This window comes from Rhinatrema bivittatum, chromosome 1 (assembly GCF_901001135.1).
Source record: "Rhinatrema bivittatum chromosome 1, aRhiBiv1.1, whole genome shotgun sequence".
NCBI lineage: Eukaryota > Metazoa > Chordata > Amphibia > Gymnophiona > Rhinatrematidae > Rhinatrema > Rhinatrema bivittatum.
Genome location: NC_042615.1, coordinates 242,092,545 through 242,112,167, shown reverse-complemented (window position 1 = coordinate 242,112,167; position 19,623 = coordinate 242,092,545). Strand labels below are relative to the sequence as shown.

The following is a 19,623-nucleotide window of genomic DNA, read 5'->3' as shown; positions in this document are numbered from 1 at the left end:
AGCAAAGAGCAGGTAATGGACTACATTGTAAAGAATGCAAGGAGAAGTTGCAAGTAAAAATTAAATTAGTGTGGCAATTAATCGCAATTTTCTCAATATCTGGGGTTCTATAATCGATCTGATTTCAAATATACTCAGCATCCGGCTGCCCACGTCTGGCACAGAGGGCCAGGAGCCATTCCCTCTCCTTGCGCCTTAACCTCCTGGCTCTCTTTTTCAAGGCCTCCACCTGGCGGCAGGAATAAAAAATGCAAACATTACTATGTTAGCAAATGATGCAGGGCCTGCACCTTCTACCCATTCCATAATTCAAGCTATTTTTTGCGATTTCAGTCTGGATTGAAAATCTGCTATAAGGCCTAAGCTAAATTTCCTGCTTTAATACCCTACTTTAGGCCTCACCCATACTCTCCTCCCTTGGGAAGGATGCTTGGGCACTGAATCTCACCCTGAGCCCCAGACAGGCAGCAACTGCCCTTTCTTGGTCCCGCCGGCACCCAGGGTGAAAGTACAGGTGCCTTTCATTCTCCACAATCAGGTTCACAAGCAAGCACACATCCCTGTTGGAAAAATTTGGCAGCCGGCTGCAAGGCATGCTGCCAATGGTTCCGCATAAAATGGATGTCTGGGCGTGGCCATGGGGGATGGACATGCAAAGTCAAATGCCCAAGGGCCCATGTGACAAATATAAGGGATGTTGAAGTCCAGGGAGTCTCTTAAAGGTGCAGGATTTGGGCTCCTGTGAATGGTCTTATCTGATGGGAGGTCCAAATACTGGGCCTTTAAGAGATGCCCTGGTCTTAGGCATCTGTCTCTGCGGCCCCTCACGGATGTCCAAATCCGTGTGTGGAAGTCCAGGGCACCTCTTAAAAGCCCAGAATTTGGGCATCTATGAATGGCATTTGACGGCCGGTCCAAATCCTGGGCCTTTCACAGATGCCCTGGACTTAAATGCCCAAATTCAGGGCATCTGTGTTGCGACCGTTGCTGCCCGACATCTCCACTCCGCACACCTTACCACATTGGCGACTCCCTCCGGGGTTGATGGAAGGCTGGCTGCCGTGGCGTCTCTCTGTCGACCTCGTCCGGCGTCCCTGGACGGCTTGACGCTGCAATCCGCCATGTTGACCTGATGCCTAGGGGCGCGCACAGTGCAGCCCCGCCTCAAATACCAGAAGTGGTGCGAACCTCAGGGGCGTCCCCTGAAGAATAGGCTGAGCAGATAACCAAGAATACCCAGACGCCTTTGCTGTACTGGCCTGTCAGAGGTGAATGAACTTTGAGAGACTTTCTGACTATCACAGATTCGAAGGATGCAGAAGATTTGGGAAACTTGTAAGCTCTGCAAAGCCTATAATTACAGGCCAGGAAGGCATCAATGACAATATCTGCACCACAATACATGGAAATTTATTTTGCAGGAAATCAGGATGCAGGCTTTTGTCTTGCAGATGCCTAGTTCAACTGACAGGAGCCAGGTAAATGAAGATGTCCCTGAGGTGACAGTTTTAATTAAATCCTGGTGCCACAAAACGGAATTCATGCTGAGCTTCTATTCAAAAAACCAGACTTGTTACCTGTTTACATAATAAAGAATATCAAGAGAAGAACAGAAGAACAAAGCCAGCAAAGTCATTGATAAAGGAACTTTTATCATGGGAGGAGGAACAGGGTTAGAAGAATTCTTAGTTGAGGGAGGTCCTCACAAGCATTTCCTATACAGGATAGATTGTCATGACAACAGTATCATGTGTTTGTGGGCGGTTACACCTTTCTGGAAGTTTCGGCAATACTGTATGTTTTAATTATAAAAGAAGGCTCTCTTCCTGTGTTAGAGGAGATGCTAGTTATTACAGATAGAGGGCATATTGCATCTCACAGGAACATTTGACTTTTAAGAAGCCAAATAAACTAAATTTGAAAACCTCTGTTGATTTGAAATGTTCTTGTGCCCTAAGTTTTGAGTCCAAAAATTAGACACCCCTGAGATGATGTCATCTGCTTCAGATATTTAAAGGTCTCTGAATTGCTAACAACTCGAGTTAGCAAGGATGAGGATTCGTTCTATCTACGCTACTCTGCCTCCTCGGACTAGCCAGGGGTACCCGCTCCTCGGGGGGGGCCTCGTTCTTTCTTACTTTGTAGGTTTCAGTCTGGAGCCGGTACTCGCTCCTCGAGGGCCCTCGTTCCTGGACTTCTTCGGAATTCATTTCTGCCTGGAAGTCATCGCTGCCTACTACATCTGTGAGTTACCATCGCTCTCTCAGAGCTTTCCCTGGAACCAGGTACTCGCTCCTCGAGGGCCTACTTCATTCCAGCTCCTGGGCTTCTTTGAGACATTGTGTGAGTGTTACCATCAGGTTCTGTCCATGAACTCTGCATACCCTGCCTACTCACTATATTTCAATTTCTCTACAGCTCAGCCTCCAGGGATCGCTGTTCCAGTATCTGAGGGACTACAGCCCAGCTGGGCATTCCAGCTCACTACTGCCACCTCTGGTGGTTCAGTATACTGTCTAATAAAATAACTAGTGTGTGTCTGTCTCCTAACTCTGAGCCTGACCGGTGGTCCCTCTCGGGATCTTCCCCCGTGGGCGTGGTCATCTGCCACCGGCCCAAGGATCTACCCACAACTCTCCTAAATAATAACAATCTGTGAAAGGGCCAGGTATTGTGCATCCTTAATTGACAAGGGCCTTTTATGAATACTCGAGTCTTAGGCTGGTTTAAAAATGTCCCGGAGTTCAGCATCCATAATGTGCTTTTGGATCCCACCCCACGGTTGTGATAGGCCAAAGAGGGTGTTACTGAGAGGGCGAGGTGACACAGACCAGCAAGGGGAATTGGTGAGAGGGCGAGAGAACACATGCCAGTGAAGGGGGTTGGCAAGAGGATGAAGGAACATAGGCCAGCAAGGATGTAAAAGACATATATTAGTCCACAGATACCCTCAGCTAAACAAACACAATTAGTTTATTCACTAAAAAGTAATAAAAAAAACTAAAGATTAAAGAAATTTTGGAATCAATCCTGGAACATCCTTCAGCGCCTCCCTGAAATGGAAAACACAAAAGAATGGATTTAGATTTGTACAGTTAAGTAGCTTATTCCCACCATGACCAATATCTTCGAAAGAGGAGAGGGGTTATTTGTAACACTGATAAGAACTTACATGAGAAATATTCCTCAATGACGCTTCGATGAATCTCCAAGCCTCGCACTGTGTTGTCTGCTTCCACAGTTGGCTGTAGAGGTGGATCTGGGGGCAAGCTTTCAGGGACCTCCGTTTCCAGCCCGAAGCGCAACGCAGTGTTATGTAGCATAAAACAGGCCATAACCATGCATGCAACCTTTTCGGGACTGTACTGGAGGGCACCACCTGACCGGTCCAAGCATCTAAATCATACTTTCAGCACGCCAAATGTCTGCTTGATGACAGACCTAGTGCTGGTATGCGCCTCGTTGTAGCTGGGTTTAAAAAAGATTTGAATAAGTTTGTGGAGGAGAAGTCCATTAACTGCTATTAGGGAATGGCCACTCTCTTACTGGCATCAGTAGCATGGGATCTTCTAAGTGTTTGGGTACTTGCCAGGATCTTGTAACCTGGTTTGGCCTCTGTTGTAAACAGGATGCTGGGCTTGATGGACCCTAGGTCTGACTCAGCATGGCAATTTCTTATGTTCTTAACTTAAACAAAAAACTGTCCTCTCAGCATTTTTCCCCAGACCACGCATTTACTAAGGTGAATGAGCTCTGCCGTGTCTGAACTGCAAGAGAGATGTTGCTTTCTCTTAATAGTGGATGAAAATCTTTAGAAGGTCCACTCAGATATTTGTTTCTTTTTTGTCCTAACATGATGGGGACTGCACCATTTCTAATTGAAGAGTAGCTTGCATCTCCTTCTACTATGCCCAGGCAGGTCTGATTCTAGAAGGGCATGTTGGTGGAATATCTGAGGTCAGCCTCTGAGATTTAAAATACTGACCTGAAGTTCAGTCTGCACATACAGTATACATTCCATTGCTATCCTTTCTCCATGAACTTTGGGGAGTATAGCCCAATTCCTCCTCTCGTAGTGCCCATTTACTGCTCCCTTACCTTCCCAGCTCCCCCCTTCTCCCTTACCATTCTAACTCCCTCACCTTCCCAGCTCCCTCCCTGCTCCCTCCCCCCCTGCTCCCTCCCCCCACCCTTCCCCAGCACCCTGCTGCCTCTCCCCTACCCCTCCCCTCTCTTCCTACAAACAGCCTTTCCTTGAAAGAGCCATTGCCTTAACGTTCTCCTATACCCCTACCCCCTCCTCTCCTTTCCCCTCCTCGCTCCCCCTCTCCCCTTCTCCCTGCCCCTGCATTTAATATTAATATTGTAAATAAGTTCATATGTTAAGTTCTTAAGTGTACATGCATCCTTAACATCCTGATGCATACCTATTCCTAACATGGATAATCTTCATCCAGTTCGTTTTACAAAGTTGTATCCCTGCTCGTTGACGCTCTCTATCCTTGTTCCTAGTTCATTGTAATATCGTTGACTCTCTCTATCCTCGTTCATTGTAATTTCCTTTCTCAGTTAATTGTGAACCGACATGATGTGTCCTACGAATGCCGGTATATAAAAATTGTTAAATAAAAATAAATAAATAAAATAATTTTGAGTTGACTCTTTGTTTGTCCCAACAAAAATATTTCCTTTCTGTTGGTGATGATAGTGTTTTTGTGTCTCCTTTGTTGAAGTCAACCTTTTCTGTGACTTGGTGAACTGCTTGTCTTTAGAGAGAGCCAAATTATGTACCTGTAACAGGTTTTCTTCTGAAAATAGCAGTTCACAAGTCATGCAGACTTTTTGGAGTTGTTACCCCCTTCAGTGAAATCTAGTGCATGGATCTTAGGGGAACAATGGAAACTAGCACACACAGAGACAATAAAAGGCTTTTACCTTTTTCCTGAAGGTTCTGGAAGAATCTGTCCATTCACTGTTGAGAATGATCATATGAACTGTGTGTGACTAGTGAGGAGCTTTGCTTTCTTTGTTTACATTTTTTTTTTTACTTGTTTGCTTTTACAAGGTTTTTATGATTTTTGAAAAGTCACAAGCCTCTTTCTCTGGAGATTCCCCAAAGTCTTAAATTTTGCCATGTTTATAATAATGGTTGAATCTTCTCAGGTGCCTCGGGAGAAGAAGCTAGAGGACAAAAAAAAAATCTGTTAGGGCATGTGCTAAACATTAAATTATGGATGGTCCTTTTTTAGGGTACTTCATCAGCTGTATTTTACCCTGGAAAAACTTATAGTTTTCCGGATATTTCTAAATTGTATTTGTGGCTTTTTTTTTTTTAGGGTAGACATGGATGATCTTGCATATTTAGTTTTGTTCTTGGATTTGTCCCTTCTAGATGGAAGTGATTGTTTATATCTGTTTGCTTAAGGAAACATGTGAGATTAACTTTCTCTACCCTGTGCAACTGCATGCACAGAAAATAAATTGGCAAAACTGAAAAAAGGTTGCCCCCGCCTTTATAAGTATCACAGTGTTCAAAGTCATTTTTAGTAGCTTTAATGGAAAAGCAAATATATGCATAAGAACTAGGAAATGTATTTATGGGGCGGGTTATTTTCAAAACTCTGGGTGGATCAACACATTTATCCATGTGAAAATTGTCTCCCTCTCAAAATGCGGCTAAAAGTATCTGCAGCAATAAAGGGCAGGGTTAGATCGAGGAAGGAAAGTACATGCAGGGCTTTCAGTTTGGAATTCCCTTGGTACTTGGAAATGGATACTTTGCATCTGTGCCCCAGCAAGTGTGAATATTCCACAGATACTTTTGTTCCTGTGTTGTGTCCCTGGCCCCCATTTTCAAAGGGAAAAGAGACTGAATTTCCACCTGAAAATCTGCTTGCAGGCCTACGGTCTCCAAGTACCCATGGACTTTCAAGCCTGCAGAAAGTATGAAAATGGCCCCCTTTTTTTTTGGGTGGGGACAGGGAGAGCTTTATTAAGATGAGAACGATTTGAGAGAGATTCATGTGGGAGGATTCATGTAATCTTGCGCTTTTAGTTTACATTTAAATGTATTTAAAATTCCCCCTTCAGAATCAGCTTACAGGATTTATAATTCCTTACCTGAACACCCATAGCAGGTACGTGTCATTTCCCTGTGAGGGTGCAGCCGATGTAAGAGCAAGCAGGAGAAGTCATCCAACGCAGATTAAGACTTCACTGTCTGACCTTGGGCAAATTAGTTTACCTCTCTTTGCCTCCAGGATCCTATTTGAGAACAATATGTTTATCTTGGTCTTCTTTTCTCAGTTAATTAAAATAGATTCACTTATGTTATGAACATAATTCAATTCATTACCATAGCAATGGAAGAAAATATTTGTTTAGCAGGTGAGGACTGCAAAATCAGTGAGGATTTTATTTATTTTTAGTGGAGAAAGTGTGACATTTGCTTCCTCATAATAACTAGATTCCTTTCAGGATCCCTGATATGAGTGGACTTTAAAGCAGCAGTGCTCCTAAGAAGTTTAAATAACTCAGCAGAGTCAAATGTAGTATACAGAGTGCACCTTTGTTCCTTTTTTTTTTTTTTTTTAATTCTTCCTGAGGAGAAACAAGTGTTTACAGAGTTTGAAAGCTCCTTAGTCATTTAGGGCCTGAAAACTTCCCAAATCCAAGGTCCAGTTGTCATTAGTTTTGGTAGAGGACTCCGCTTTCATGATTGTGACAAGTGTCGTGCTCTTGCAGCAGTGATGGGGGGCAGCAGGCAGGTGTGAAGTGAGTTGGAAACAGCAGCAGCACCCGAGCAGAGCGCTTCTTCCCTGCTCAGCCCTGCGGCCTCTTGCGCTGCACAGCTGGCACTGGCATGTCACTCGCCAGGCTTCACGTTAACTCTTGATGTTGGCAAGCAGGGACTTGTAGTGTCATCCCCTGCTTTTATCTGCATATCTCTTAACTTTTACAGTTGTGCTGCTGTAAGTAGTATGGTACAGATTTGTTATGGCCATTGCTCTGAAGACCAGCAGGTTCGCTATATCACACAAGGGGTGCTTTAGCACCCTGAGTGTCAGCAAAGATTCATGCAGAGAGCTGACGGCAGCAAGCTCTGAGTTTTGAGAGGTATCGCAGTTCCTTAATGCATTGTTCACCTGGAGATTAGCTAGGGCTCCCATGCTGAGAGCACTCTGTGCCAGTCTCTCCGGGACCATCCTGATACTTTTTGAATAGTTCCTTGATAAGGCCATTTGGCATGCACAGCCTCTTGTGAGGCCATCCCTGATGTCATCACATCCTTCTTGTTTGAAGAATTGGTAAAGAGTATTCCACTTACTCAACACACTATTGGCATGAAGGTTCAAGTATCAAGTCTCTCAACATCAGTGGGTGCAATGAGCTACCCTCCAGCTGATGCCTTTCAGTCAGCACCAAGCATGCCAGCACTGCTAATGATGGCTTCCTGAATATTTGCCTAAGCCAGCTGTGTCGAGATTTGAAGTAGTGATGCAAGTCTGGGAAGTCAAGCTGGTTTTTGTTGTGACCGTCGCTGCCCGACATCTCCACTCCGCCCACCTTACCCCTTTGGCGACTCCCTCTGTGGTTGATGGAAGTTTGGCTGCCGCAGCGTCATTTTGCCGGCGTCCCCGGACCGGCTAGACGCTGCCTTCCGCCATGTTCTCCTGAGGCCTAAGGGCGCGTGGCGCGGCCCCGACTGAAATACCAGCTGAGGCGCGAACCTCAGGGGCGACCCCCTGAGATGACGTCATCATCGCCAGATATTTAAGGTCTCTTGTTTTGCTAGCTAATCGAGTTGGCAAAGGGTTTCCTACCTAGCTGCCTCCAGGTATCGCTGCGGATGGGATTCGCTCTCCGCATTCCTTGCTACTCTGCCTCCTCGGACTTTTAACAGGGGTACCCGCTCCTCGGGAGGCCTTGCTCTCTCTCTTGCTTTTCAGGTCGCAGTCTGGAACCGGTACTCGTTCCTCGAGGGCCCACGTTCCCGGATCTGCTATTGAATATAACTTCTGCCAGGAAGTCACCGCTGCCTACAACACCAGTGAGTTACCATCTCTCTCTCAGAGCTTTCCCTGGAACCAGGTACTCGCTCCTCGAGGGCCTAATCCATTCCAGCTCCGGGGCTGTTCCAAGAGACTATTGTGTGAGTGTTACCATCCAGGTTCTGTTCCTGAACTCTGCATACCCTGCCTACTCACTATCTCAGTTTCTCTACAGCTCAGCCATCCTGGGGTCGGTGTTCCAGTGCCTGAGGGACTACAGCCCAGCCAGGCTCTTCCAGCTCACTACTGCCACCTCTGGTTCTCTAAAACAGTTTAATAAAACTATTGTCTATTCTCTTGCCTTTTTGAGTGATTATTATCCAACTCTCTCCCCCTCAGAGCCCAGTTTAATGATTTCAGGTTGTCTTCCTTTAGGTTAAAAATGAGAAAATATGAAAGTATTTTATTTTCCCAATAAAAATATTGCCTTGTCACCCATTGCTGTTTTTTTGTCTCCTTTTTTATGTGTGTGATAAAGGCGGCCTTTAGCTAGGGAGCCCTGTGTGTGTGTGTGTGTTGTTTAAAATTCTTATATTCCACTTTTGGGTCCGAAGACTGGCCAAAGCAGTGTGCAGCAAATTAAAATATAATAATTATAAGTAAAATACAAACGTGATATGTGGAACATGTTTGCTTTCAGGCAAAATTGCTTACCTTTTAACAGATGTTCTTTGAAGACAGCACTTCACTAGTCACACAGATTCTCCCTCTTTTATTTGGGAGGTTTTTTTCCATATAAATTTTGGCTCATTGCAGATTGGCTGGCTGAAGCAGAGCAGCAACTCCTAAATATGCATTGAAAAATGTAGTATTTTCCAGAAAGCCTTGCAATTTCAACCTGCTTGGCTCCGCACATGGTGTGACTGGAGAACGCCTGTCACAGGTAATTTTTTTGCCTTGCTGGGTGGATAGCGGTTTTCTGGGATGGTTACAAGTAATTGAAGATAAAGCAAATATGTGTAATCATTGAAATATAAAGTGAGGGTACATACAAATGAGGGGAGAGAGTACTTCAGTAAGAAAATGTGCCTTGATAAATCAACTGCAGCACTTTAAAAATCTATATGAAAAATCAAAATGAAAAAAAAATAGATAATAGAAAAGCAATTAGTAATGCATAATGGCATTATAGGTATGATATATGGTTTTAATCATGCTTCATACTGTGAACTTTTCCTCAGATTAAAGAAAGCAGTAAGGTGCAGTAAGCCTTAGGTTGTAATAGTACTTGTAACCTCTGAAGAAAAACTGCACAGAGCAGACAAGGAGACAACAGAAGTTATAAATGTAAAAAAAATCTATCAAGGAATATATTATTAGTCCAATAAAAAGGTCTTGCTTTATCTCTCTCTTTTTTTTTTTTTTCCTCTCATTTGTTGATCTTTTATATTTGCACATTCAAGTGGATTAAAAAGTGACTGTGCTTTATCCAAGAATAAACAAAAAATGTAAGAGTAAACAAAGAAATACTGGATGTAGAAAACAAGATTAGAAATTGATGTGAACGTTTAAGATTTTTTTTGTTTGTTTCCTTCTCCTTTACACAAACATAGTCAAAAGAGCACCAAATTACAGAACTTTCAGATACTCAAAGTATTAATGTGATGTGATTTTCATTTTCCCCATTTTCGTTTTAGCATTCTGTTATAAATCTTCCCAAGTGAGTTGATCTGGGGTTTTTAAATATTATCGCAAGTTGCTTTGCCAGATTCCCTGCAGCCTTTATCTTGAGATGATAGCAAAAGTTGTAATTTTATGCTGAGTTTTGTAATAGTGAAAGCTGAATCATCAGATTTTCCATAGTGTTACACTCACATTTCAGTACCAAATAAAATGGGAGAATTGTAATTTTTCTTGACGTGGCTATCTGGCTTGAATCTGCAGGTCCTTGGTGATAATCAGCACGTTAGATGGACGGATAGCTGCGCTGGACCCAGAGAACCTTGGCAGGAAGCAGTGGGACCTGGATGTGGGATCTGGATCACTGGTTTCTTCTAGTCTCAGCAAACCTGAGGTCAGGCTTCTGTTTGTCATGCTTGGAGGCCATAAAAGTGACAATGTAGTAATTTTCCGCTTGCCTTTTCACCCTTGGGATGTCCTGCCTAATGAATGCTTGCAGCTTTCCCTATGAATTATGCATTTTTGTGCTCTCATGACTTGTCTTTCTCTGTTTGTTATAGCGTTCATAAATGCGAAGTGATAACGTTCACATTCAAATCACAATTTACCAAGAAAATTTAACAAAATATTTGTATTACTATAACAAAATGTAAATAAATTGAACATATACACAATGACACCAAAATAATTACAAACAACATAATTCTTAAAAATGTATGCCACGCACATGTAAACAAAAACCAAAGGAAATCAAAAGCATAACCTTCAAGTGATATCCCATCATATTCAAAGAGAGTGTTAAAAAAAAAAAAAAGAGAGAGAAATTCATACCCACAAGGTTTCAGAATTCCAAGAAATGTTACTCAAATGTTCATAGGTTGAATATACCATGATCTGGGCTGAAAAACCTGCACTTGTAAGGCACTGGGAGGGTTGGTGTGGGGGAGGGAGGGAGCCTTGGAAGCCACATTTTGGTTTAATTTTGGCAGGACTTGGGAATGGATGGGGGGAGGGAAGGCTGGCATTGGCCCTTTAAATTTTACCTTTCAGTTGGAGGGGGTTGGGTGGGGGGCAGATTGTAGACTCAGCCACACAGGGCCCTGCGGGGAGGGTGTGTGTCAGTAATAGGCTCACTAGGCCTGCACACTTATTTATTTATTTATTTATTTTTTAAACTACTACTCAACTCTTAACCAGCTATTTTCTTTGGAACATGTTCCCTAATAACTTTAAACCTAGTCGGTGATATTCAAAAGAGATCCAGCCAGGTTAAAGGTTTTCCAGCTGCAGTTAGCTGGATTACTTAGTCGGGCACATTCAGTAGGACTTCTATCCCACTGACTGTCTGGGACAAGCTATCTGGCTAACCTTGGGCAGATAACTTGTCTGCTTGCCCAATATTTTTTAGGCTTACTGGTATAATGGCCTGAAGAATAAGAGTTGGTATGGTACCCAGCCCATAGAATGCCTTTGTAGTGATAACGTGAATGGCTTGAAGAGATTATGAATAATACATTGATATAATTTTATGTTTATATTGTGTCTGGCTATTTTCCAGGTTTTTTCTATTGTGGGAGATTTTTATTATGTGTTTGACTCAATTGTTTGTGATGTTTATTGTTCTTTGGATTGGTCTGTTTCATATTATTGTATACTGCTCTATAGCCTTTCAGGGAAGGGTGGTCTAGAAAACTGAAAATTAAATGCATAATATTTTTTTTTAGGGTAAAAAATGTTTTCAGTGAATTATTTTACTATAGGCCCTTCCTTTCCTCTAAATGGAAATATAGTTTTTTAAGGGACCAAAGAAGGGGATCAACTTGGGTATTGAGCAGGTTTGAAACGCAAACCTGCAGCTAGTCTCCTGATTTGGTTAAGAGAAGGGAGCATTTCAGAGTAGCATTAGCAGCGCCCACTCTGGAAGATTCATCCGCTGGCACTGCTCTCTGCTGGCACTTTTGTTTAGCTCCCTCATGCTTAGAATGAGGATTTATAGGAAACCGTCCCAGGACCATGTGTGAGGGACTTGTGGTGTCAAGGGCCATGGATGTCCAGCGGGTTGCAGGCTCACAGCAGATCCTGACTACGCCTGAAAAAGAGAGAATGCAAGCAGAGGAGATCCTGATGGGGAAAACTGTAGCCAGCCTTCCTCGTGTATCTTCTTCCTTATGTTCCCACTTGTGGGTGGATGATGCCTGAGGAGAAGGTGCCTACTTTTTATTGGGTGATATTTGTTGACTTCTGTGGAAGATTGCCCCACAGTGTAGTGACATGACTCTGCCTCAATTGTACATGTTGTAATGCAGCACAACCCAGTGTCAGGCAAAGGCGAGGCATAATAAGAAAAAGACCCACCAAACGCCTGGTAGGCAACAGAGGGCGCTAAAGGGGCTAAGGAGGACTACAACTCCCAGGTTCTTAGAGGTAGCACCTGACCTGAGAGCCGAGGGAGAGCTTGCAACAGGTGCCTGAATCAAGCAGCCACAATTCAGACACAACTGAATCGATGGTAGTGGAGGAGGAGGGCGTGCTGGAATGGTGGCAGTGGGCAGAAAAGCCTAGCTCCTCCTCAGAGGAAGAGGAGTACGGAGGAATCCTTAGGGTCTGCTACGGAGACAGAGTAAGTGACCAGAGTGGGGATGGTACAGGGCATGTAATTTAAAAGGAATGCTTTTTACCTTATAGTAGGGAAACTTGTTAGGCATCAGTTGTTTGGTTTGGGAAGGCCCCTAACTGCGGCACAACAGAGGGGAGTGTTGTGCCTTTTCCCAAAAGGGAGCGGTAGCGGCTGGCTAGAGAGCCAAATGTCTCAGACTGTGTTCCTGAGAACTGTTGAGGGATTGTGAGAAAAAGAAAGGACACCGAACTTTTTGTATTGCAATACAGACTGTTGTGTAAAAACTGTGTTTTGCTACTTTTGAGTGGGGTTGACTTTAGCTCCACGCTACCATTAAGCTGAACCCCAAGCTAAGCTAGGGCAGTGCCGATCTGAACCAAGGCTTGGGAGTGTATAAGCAGCTGGACAACGTACTGGGAGAAGAGTGACCTGCAGGAGAGGGGACCCAGGAGTTGGAGGAGTGGCGGAGCTGAGCGGCGCTAGCATTGAGGATTCACGATGTTTATCAGTAGGAATTTAAGGAAGCTGGTATAAAATTGTTTATATGTCCTCTTCTCAAAATCCTCCTTAGGCCTGTTTTTCCTTTTTCAAGAAAAATGAGACATTGTTTTGAAAGGATCAGATCAGTTAAACTATAGTAAAATTAGTTTGCGCATCAAGTACCATAAACGATTTAGTAAATACTTTTCCTTAGTATTTGGGTAAGTCACTCCCAGCAAGTGGGTATTGCACCTCTGCCACTAGATGGAGACAGAGCAAAAGCTGATGTCACGGCTATATAGTCCCGCTCTGAAATCAGCCCCCCCAGCTTCTCTTTCGCTCCCTTCTGGTTCTCTTTCATTATTTCCCCTCTCCCCCCCAGTCTTATACTTTCCAGCTGGTAAATATGCATATGCTCATGCATAATCATAGTGGGTGGAGGGTCTTTGCCGTATTGCAGGTCTTTTCCCATCTTCAGGGGGTCCTGCCACTTATGCCAAGCTGTATGCCAGAGTCAGCGTTGTCTCCAAATCAGATTGCCCCCCCTTCATCCAAGGGTGGAGGTCCTTCTGACCTTTGGAGTTCCCTTGGCCGGTCCGTGACTCCTACTTATGAGCTTAAGTGGCTGCATTGTCCATCTGCCTTGGTCTTTTTTACACAGGAGCTTACAAACAGGCAGATCTGGATAACATCCTTCAGTTTAAGGTTCTCATCTGGGCAGAGTTTCTTTTCTTAGCTGTGACTGTGTTTTGGCCTGTCAGCACATTGATCTGCATATTTCTTAGCTATTGTGATTCATATTTGGTGCTTTTAGTGGTAAAACATGGGATATCTCCCTACTCTCCCATTTTAGCATGCAGTAGGCTGTGGGGTTCTTTCGCATGCTTTTTTGCTGCAGACCTTTGGTGTGTGCTTGTGCATCCAGGTGTGCACCCATTTTCGTTTGTGCACACATTTGAGCATTCTTTCTTCTGAACGCACATCTTGTGCTCCCAGTTTATGCATCCAGTGGGATGAGTGGCCAAGGCACGTGGACTTGGACGCACTTTTTTTGTGCATTTATCATATTAGGCGCATTTGTACGTGCGGGAAACCTAGGTGTGAACCTTTATTGAGCTGTGTGCTTATAATATGGCGCCCATGGCAAGAAAACCTTACTTTGCACTTATCTATCTGTGCTGCCTGCCACATCAGAGCTATTCAGCCGGAGTTTTTTTTAAGCCTATGTTAGCACTGCCTGGATACTTTGAGAGATTTGCCTCCTTCCAATTTTGCCGAAAATGGTCCATCATCTCGGTCCGAGGGGACTGGGACTGAGGGAAACACTACAAGGGTGTCTCCTCCTCTGATTGGTCCATAGGTCACCTCAGGGGGCACTGGCTCATAGACGTCGTGTTCGGGCCTATGGGGCCTGGAATGGACCCGGCCTACTTTTCCTGAGTGGAATTCTTCCAGGGATTGCAGACACTTTTACAGGGCCGGTCTGCTGATGCGGTAGTTCCTACTAAGGTGGGTCCAGGCACTCAGAGTGCTCGTCCATCTGTCTCCACTGTCAAGTGCCATAATGCAGTGCGGTCGGACAGAGCTTGAATGCAGGTGGATCAGGATGATACTGATGACGGTGGGGGCTCTCCTAGTGAGGAAGGGGATATTCCCCTAGATTTGGAGCCATATAGAACTCTTCTATGTTTTTTTTCAGAGATGAGTTGCTGGGTCTGATATCCCAGACCCTGAAGACCCTTGGAGTGGCTGAGCCAGACTCCATGGGGACACAGAAGAAGGATCCTATTTCGTCACCCTGCACAAGGCTTCTTGTTTCTTTCTCCTTTTGGATGCAATCCAGGAATTGATTGATCTGGAATGAATGCACCAGAAACATCCTTTTAAAGGCGGATACATCTTAGTGGGTTTATACCCTTTATATCCTCAGGCCAGAAAGCAGTTGTGTTTCCCTAAGGTGGATGCCTTGGTGTGTTCTGTCATGAGACGTACCACCATTCCGGTAGAGGGAGGTGAGGCTCTGAAGGATGCTCAGGGTAAGAGGATTGAGGCTATCCTGAAGGAAAATGTTGGTGCAGTGACAATCAACTTGCAAATTGTTTCTTGTTGCACCTTGATAGCTCGGGCTACTTTGCGGCTTTAAGAGTCTGCTGGCTCTGAGTCTGATTTAGGGCCTATGGTAGAACCAGGGGCCACCTTCTTGGCTGATGCAGGCTATGACTTGAGTACGCACAGCCACCAGAGGAGCTGCATCAGTTATTGAGGCCAGGTGACAACTGTGACTGTACAACTGGACAGCAGATACTATTTCAAAGTCCAATCTGAATAAGCTGCCTTTCAAAGGCTCGTTTGTGTAGCAGTGGAAAAATTGGCAAGTAAATGGGGAGAGACCTAAGTCCTGTGTTTGCCAGAGGATAATAAGCCAGTTTCCCAGACTTCTCGGGTGAGTGGCTGCTCCCGAGACTACTGGCGTTTTTGGTTTTATAGGGAAGCTTCTTCCCAGAGATCCCATCCCTTCTACAGATCTCAGTCCTCTTGTTCCCGAGGTCCTCGAAAGGATACGGTCTCCAGAGGCAGAGCCCCTCTGTCTTCCCAATGAAGGTTTGCAGGCTCACCTAGTGATGCAGGAGATAGGTGGTCGTCTATCTGGTTTTATCACAAGTGGGCCCGGATTACTTTGGATCACTGGGTCTTTGAAGTGGTTTGGAACGCTATGCTCTAAAATTTCTTCATATTCCTCTGGATGCCTTCATGGTCTCCATGCAACTCCCCTCAGAAGAGGGTAGAAGTGGAAGCGACTTTACAACAGCTGTTGATTCTGAAAGCGGTGATCCCCATTCCCGAATCGTCGTGAAATAAGGGCTGATATTCCATTTATTTTGTAGTGCCCAAGTAGGAAGAGACGTTTCCGCCCATACTGGATCTCAAGGGCTTTAGCCAACATCTACAAGTAACGCATTTAAGGATGGAAACGGTGCACTCTGTCATAATAGCAGTTCAAGTAGGGGGGGTACCTCATATCTCTGGATCTGTTGGAGGCATATCTGCATATTCCCAAGCGGCAGGAACATCAGTGGTTCCTTTGATTTGCCATCTTGGATCGTATTTACCAGTTTCAGGCCTTGCCTTTCGGACTAGCGAAAGTGCCCAGGACCTTTTCCAAGGTCATGGTAGTGGTAGTGGTGGCCCTTGGCAAGGAGGGCATTCTAGTTCACTGCTATCTGGATGACTGGTTGATTCGAGTCAAGAGATTGGAAGAGAGTCTTTGTGTTTCCCGCAGGGTGGTTTCCTTGCTACAGGAACTAGGCTAGGTGGTGAATCTGACCAAGAGTAATTTGCAGCCATCTCAGACCCTGGAGTATCTCGAGGTTCGATTCGATGCAAGGCAGAGTGTTTGTTTCTGTCGGAGTCTCAGATCCACTTGTTGATGCTGTGAGCCTGATCCCGATCCCAATGGAACTCTTCATCTGACCATGTGGTCTTATCTACAGGTCCTGGGGTTGATGTCTGCCATGTTGGACGTGGTTCCTTGGGTGAGGGCACATATATGCCCTCTTCAGCGTTCCTTGCTCTCCTGATGGAGTCCGCAGTTGCCGAACTATGTGGTGAGGCTGCTCCTTTCATTAAAGGCGAAATCCCAGTTGGACTGGTGGTTACACACGGACCATCTCAGAAAGGGAATTTCCCTGATGACACTAGATTGGTTGATACTCATAACAGATGCGAGTCTCTGGGGCTGGGGAGCTCTTTGACAGGAGTTGGTGGTGCAAGGGTGCTGGAATGCAGTGGACAGGTAGAAGAACATCAACAGACTGGAGGTACGAACGGTTTGGTTGGCGTGCCTGCAGTTCACCAAGCGGCTAGAGGCTCGGGCGGTCAGAATTAATGTCCGACAGTGTGACAGCAGTGGCTTACATCAATCATTAGGGTGGAACCAAGAGTCGACAGGTGTCTGAGGAGATAGATGCGCTCATGGAATGGGCGGAGCATTACCACTTGGATGTTAGGGCTAGGGAGGTCGCTCTTTTTGCATGGGCAGTTCTGGCTGAGCTGCTGGCAGCCTCCCAATCTTTTCGAGATTAGCTTTTGTACATCCCACTTGTTGGGATTGACGTACCTGAACTTTAAGGAAGAAGAAATTACTATTTACCTGATAATTTTCTTTCCTTTAGTGAGGGTAGGTCAATCCCAGATCTGACCTTGGCTGCCAGATTTGGATTTTGTGGTTAGCCTTTTGTGCTGGGTATGATTCCTGTTTTTCATTGATAACTGGTAAGTGGCTTCTCTAGCCCTTAGTTTGCTAGATACTGTATGTTACTTCTTTTGGCTGAGCTCAGTGATCCTGTTGGTTGAGAAACACAAATGGTTGCCTGTTGCTAATAATGTTCAAGTTTAATGAAGTTTGTCCAGAGTATGGCTTTTCCAGATAATATTGGCGGGCTGATGCCCGGCGGGACTATATAGCTGTGACGTTAACTTTTTTTCTCCATCTACTGGCAGAGGTGCATAACTCTCACTCATTGGGATTGACCTACCCTCACTAAAGGAGAGGAAATTATTAGGTAAGTAGTAATTTTCTCCTTACACAATCAAACACTGATGGAGGTGTTTCCTCTCTGTTCGTATTATGCCAGAGCATTTGAGATCCAGTGGACACTGATGAATCAGGAGGTCCACATTATTATCACAAATTAAATTACTTAAAAAAAAAAAAAAAAAAAAAGCTGCTGAGTTTTTAGCTTGGCTGTCTGACATTTGGTTCACATGGTGCTATAGTTAGGCCTCCAGGGTTCATTTCACATACTACCTCTTCTCTGCAATCTCTTAACCTGTCTGTTCGTAGTACCTCCCTCCTTCCCTTTCCTCTCCTGTTCTCACTTGTGCTCTCTCTCTCTCTCTGTCTCCTTGGTGTTGTCCCCAGCTGTCGCATTCCCAGTTGTATTTGCATTGTGAACTACTGCTTCAGTTTGGTGTTCAGTATTTTTGGTGAACGTGCTATAAGAAAACCTTTATTTACTAATATGAAATGTAGGCTGCTGCTAATTGCAAGAATTACTTTGTGACAGAAATTGTGCTAGTGTTGAGAGGTTATATATCAAACATATTAAGATGGAAGAAATACTCCTAACGTCTGTATCTGCAGGTCAGCTTTTGATAAAAAGGTTGAATTGGCTCTTATTGTGCCATTGTCACTGAAATAAGCTATATAGCTATTAAACTATACATCCTTTCTCTTTCAGGCCCCTGCTATCCTGGTTTCACATCTTTTTAGCAGGAGCCTGAGAGAACCCTTGCTTTTTGTTTACTGATATGTCTGCTATTTTTTCCTGACCTTTATCATCCTATGCTAGGTCCTCAGTAAATTTTGTTTTACTTTTTTATTAAGCAGTAAGCAAGTAATACAAAAAGTTTGCAGCATATAATGTAGCATAATCTTAACACAACAATAGGAAGAATAGTAATTACCAAGAAGCACTTACAAGGTCAATCATATCAAAATATAGAAATATATGTATTCATCTCTGTAACTTCTACCGCTCAGTAAGTTTTACGTTGTCAACCCCATAATCCTCCCCTTCCCTTAATACATTCAACAATTCGAGCTGTAAAGAGGAGAAAAATACAAAGTGATAAGGCATGTCATATATATTCCTTATCTACAACATGAATCTGATTCTGCAGCTGTGACAACTGCCACCAAAGTTGCTGCTTGCCGTGGAATTGTGGCAACCAGGTTACCAGACGATGCCCACAGCTTGCAGCATCCCTGGAGCGCAGTCAGCTTAGGATTTCTGCAATCCTCTATCTTCTCTTGCTGCTATCTCTGGCCCATCGTTCATCCTCTCGAGTCCTGTTATTGTGAGCTGTGTAATATCTGTAGCATCTTTCTGATGTCGAGAATTGTCACAGGCATCATATGGTTCACAATAAAAACCCACAGTGAGGAGTAAAGGAGCTTGAACCAGGACCAACAATTGTTAGTGAAGTTAGGGGATCGGAGCCTGTGGCAGCTGTCGGGGAAAGGTGTGGTCCCTTGCTGCAGCAGTCAGGGAAAGGGGAGTTGGTTGCTTAGGGAAAGATGAATACTGTGAGCACTGTGTACAATTCTGGTCGCCACATCTTAAAAAAAAAAAAAAAGATATAGTTGCACTGGAGAAGGTACAGAGAACGGCAACCAAAATGATAAAGTGGATGGAATGGCTCCCCTATGAGGAAGGGCTAAAGACGTTAGGGCTGTTCAGCTTGGAGAAGAGACGGCTGAGGGGGGATATGATAGAGGTCTACAGAATCATGAAATGACTTGAATAGGTAAACGTGAACCAGTTATTTACTCTTTCGGATAATATAAGGACTAGAGGGCATACCATGAAGTTAGCAAGTAGCACATCTAAAACAAATCAGAAAAAAATATTTTTCACTCAGTGCACAATTAAGCTCTGGAATTTGTTGCCAGAGGATGTGGTTAAGGCAGTTAGTGTAGTTGAATTTAAAAAAGGTTTGAATAAGTTCCTGGCGAAGGGAATAGCCACTGCTGTTATTGGCATTAGTAGCATGGTATCTGCTTAATGTTTGGGAACTTGCCAAGACTTGTAACCTTAATTGGCCACTGTAAAATAGGATGCTTGGTTTGAATGATGCTCGGTCTGACCCAGTATGGCAACTTCTTATGTTTTTAATGGAGGGAAGGGGGGAGGGAGATATTCAATCCTGGAGAGGAGGGTTAGAGTATAGGAAGGATAAAAGGGTGAATGACAGGATAGATGAAGGGAAGGACAAAAGGGTGAATGGCAAGAGAAATTTGAGACCAAAGGGGAGAGGGCTGAATGGATAGAGGGAGAGATGAGACTCTCTAGG

General features: G+C 44.3%; 1 protein-coding gene across 2 annotated transcripts in view; it reads left to right on the top strand.

Annotated features, from left to right (window-relative positions):
* EIF2AK3 (eukaryotic translation initiation factor 2 alpha kinase 3) overlaps positions 1–19,623 on the top strand; it is a 168,958-nt gene that overhangs the window by 19,084 nt on the left and 130,251 nt on the right. For both annotated transcript variants that reach the window (XM_029593131.1, XM_029593121.1), the window contains exon 2: positions 9,936–10,065. In XM_029593131.1, the coding sequence (XP_029448991.1) occupies positions 9,936–10,065 (130 nt within the window). The remainder of the gene's footprint in view (positions 1–9,935; positions 10,066–19,623) is intronic.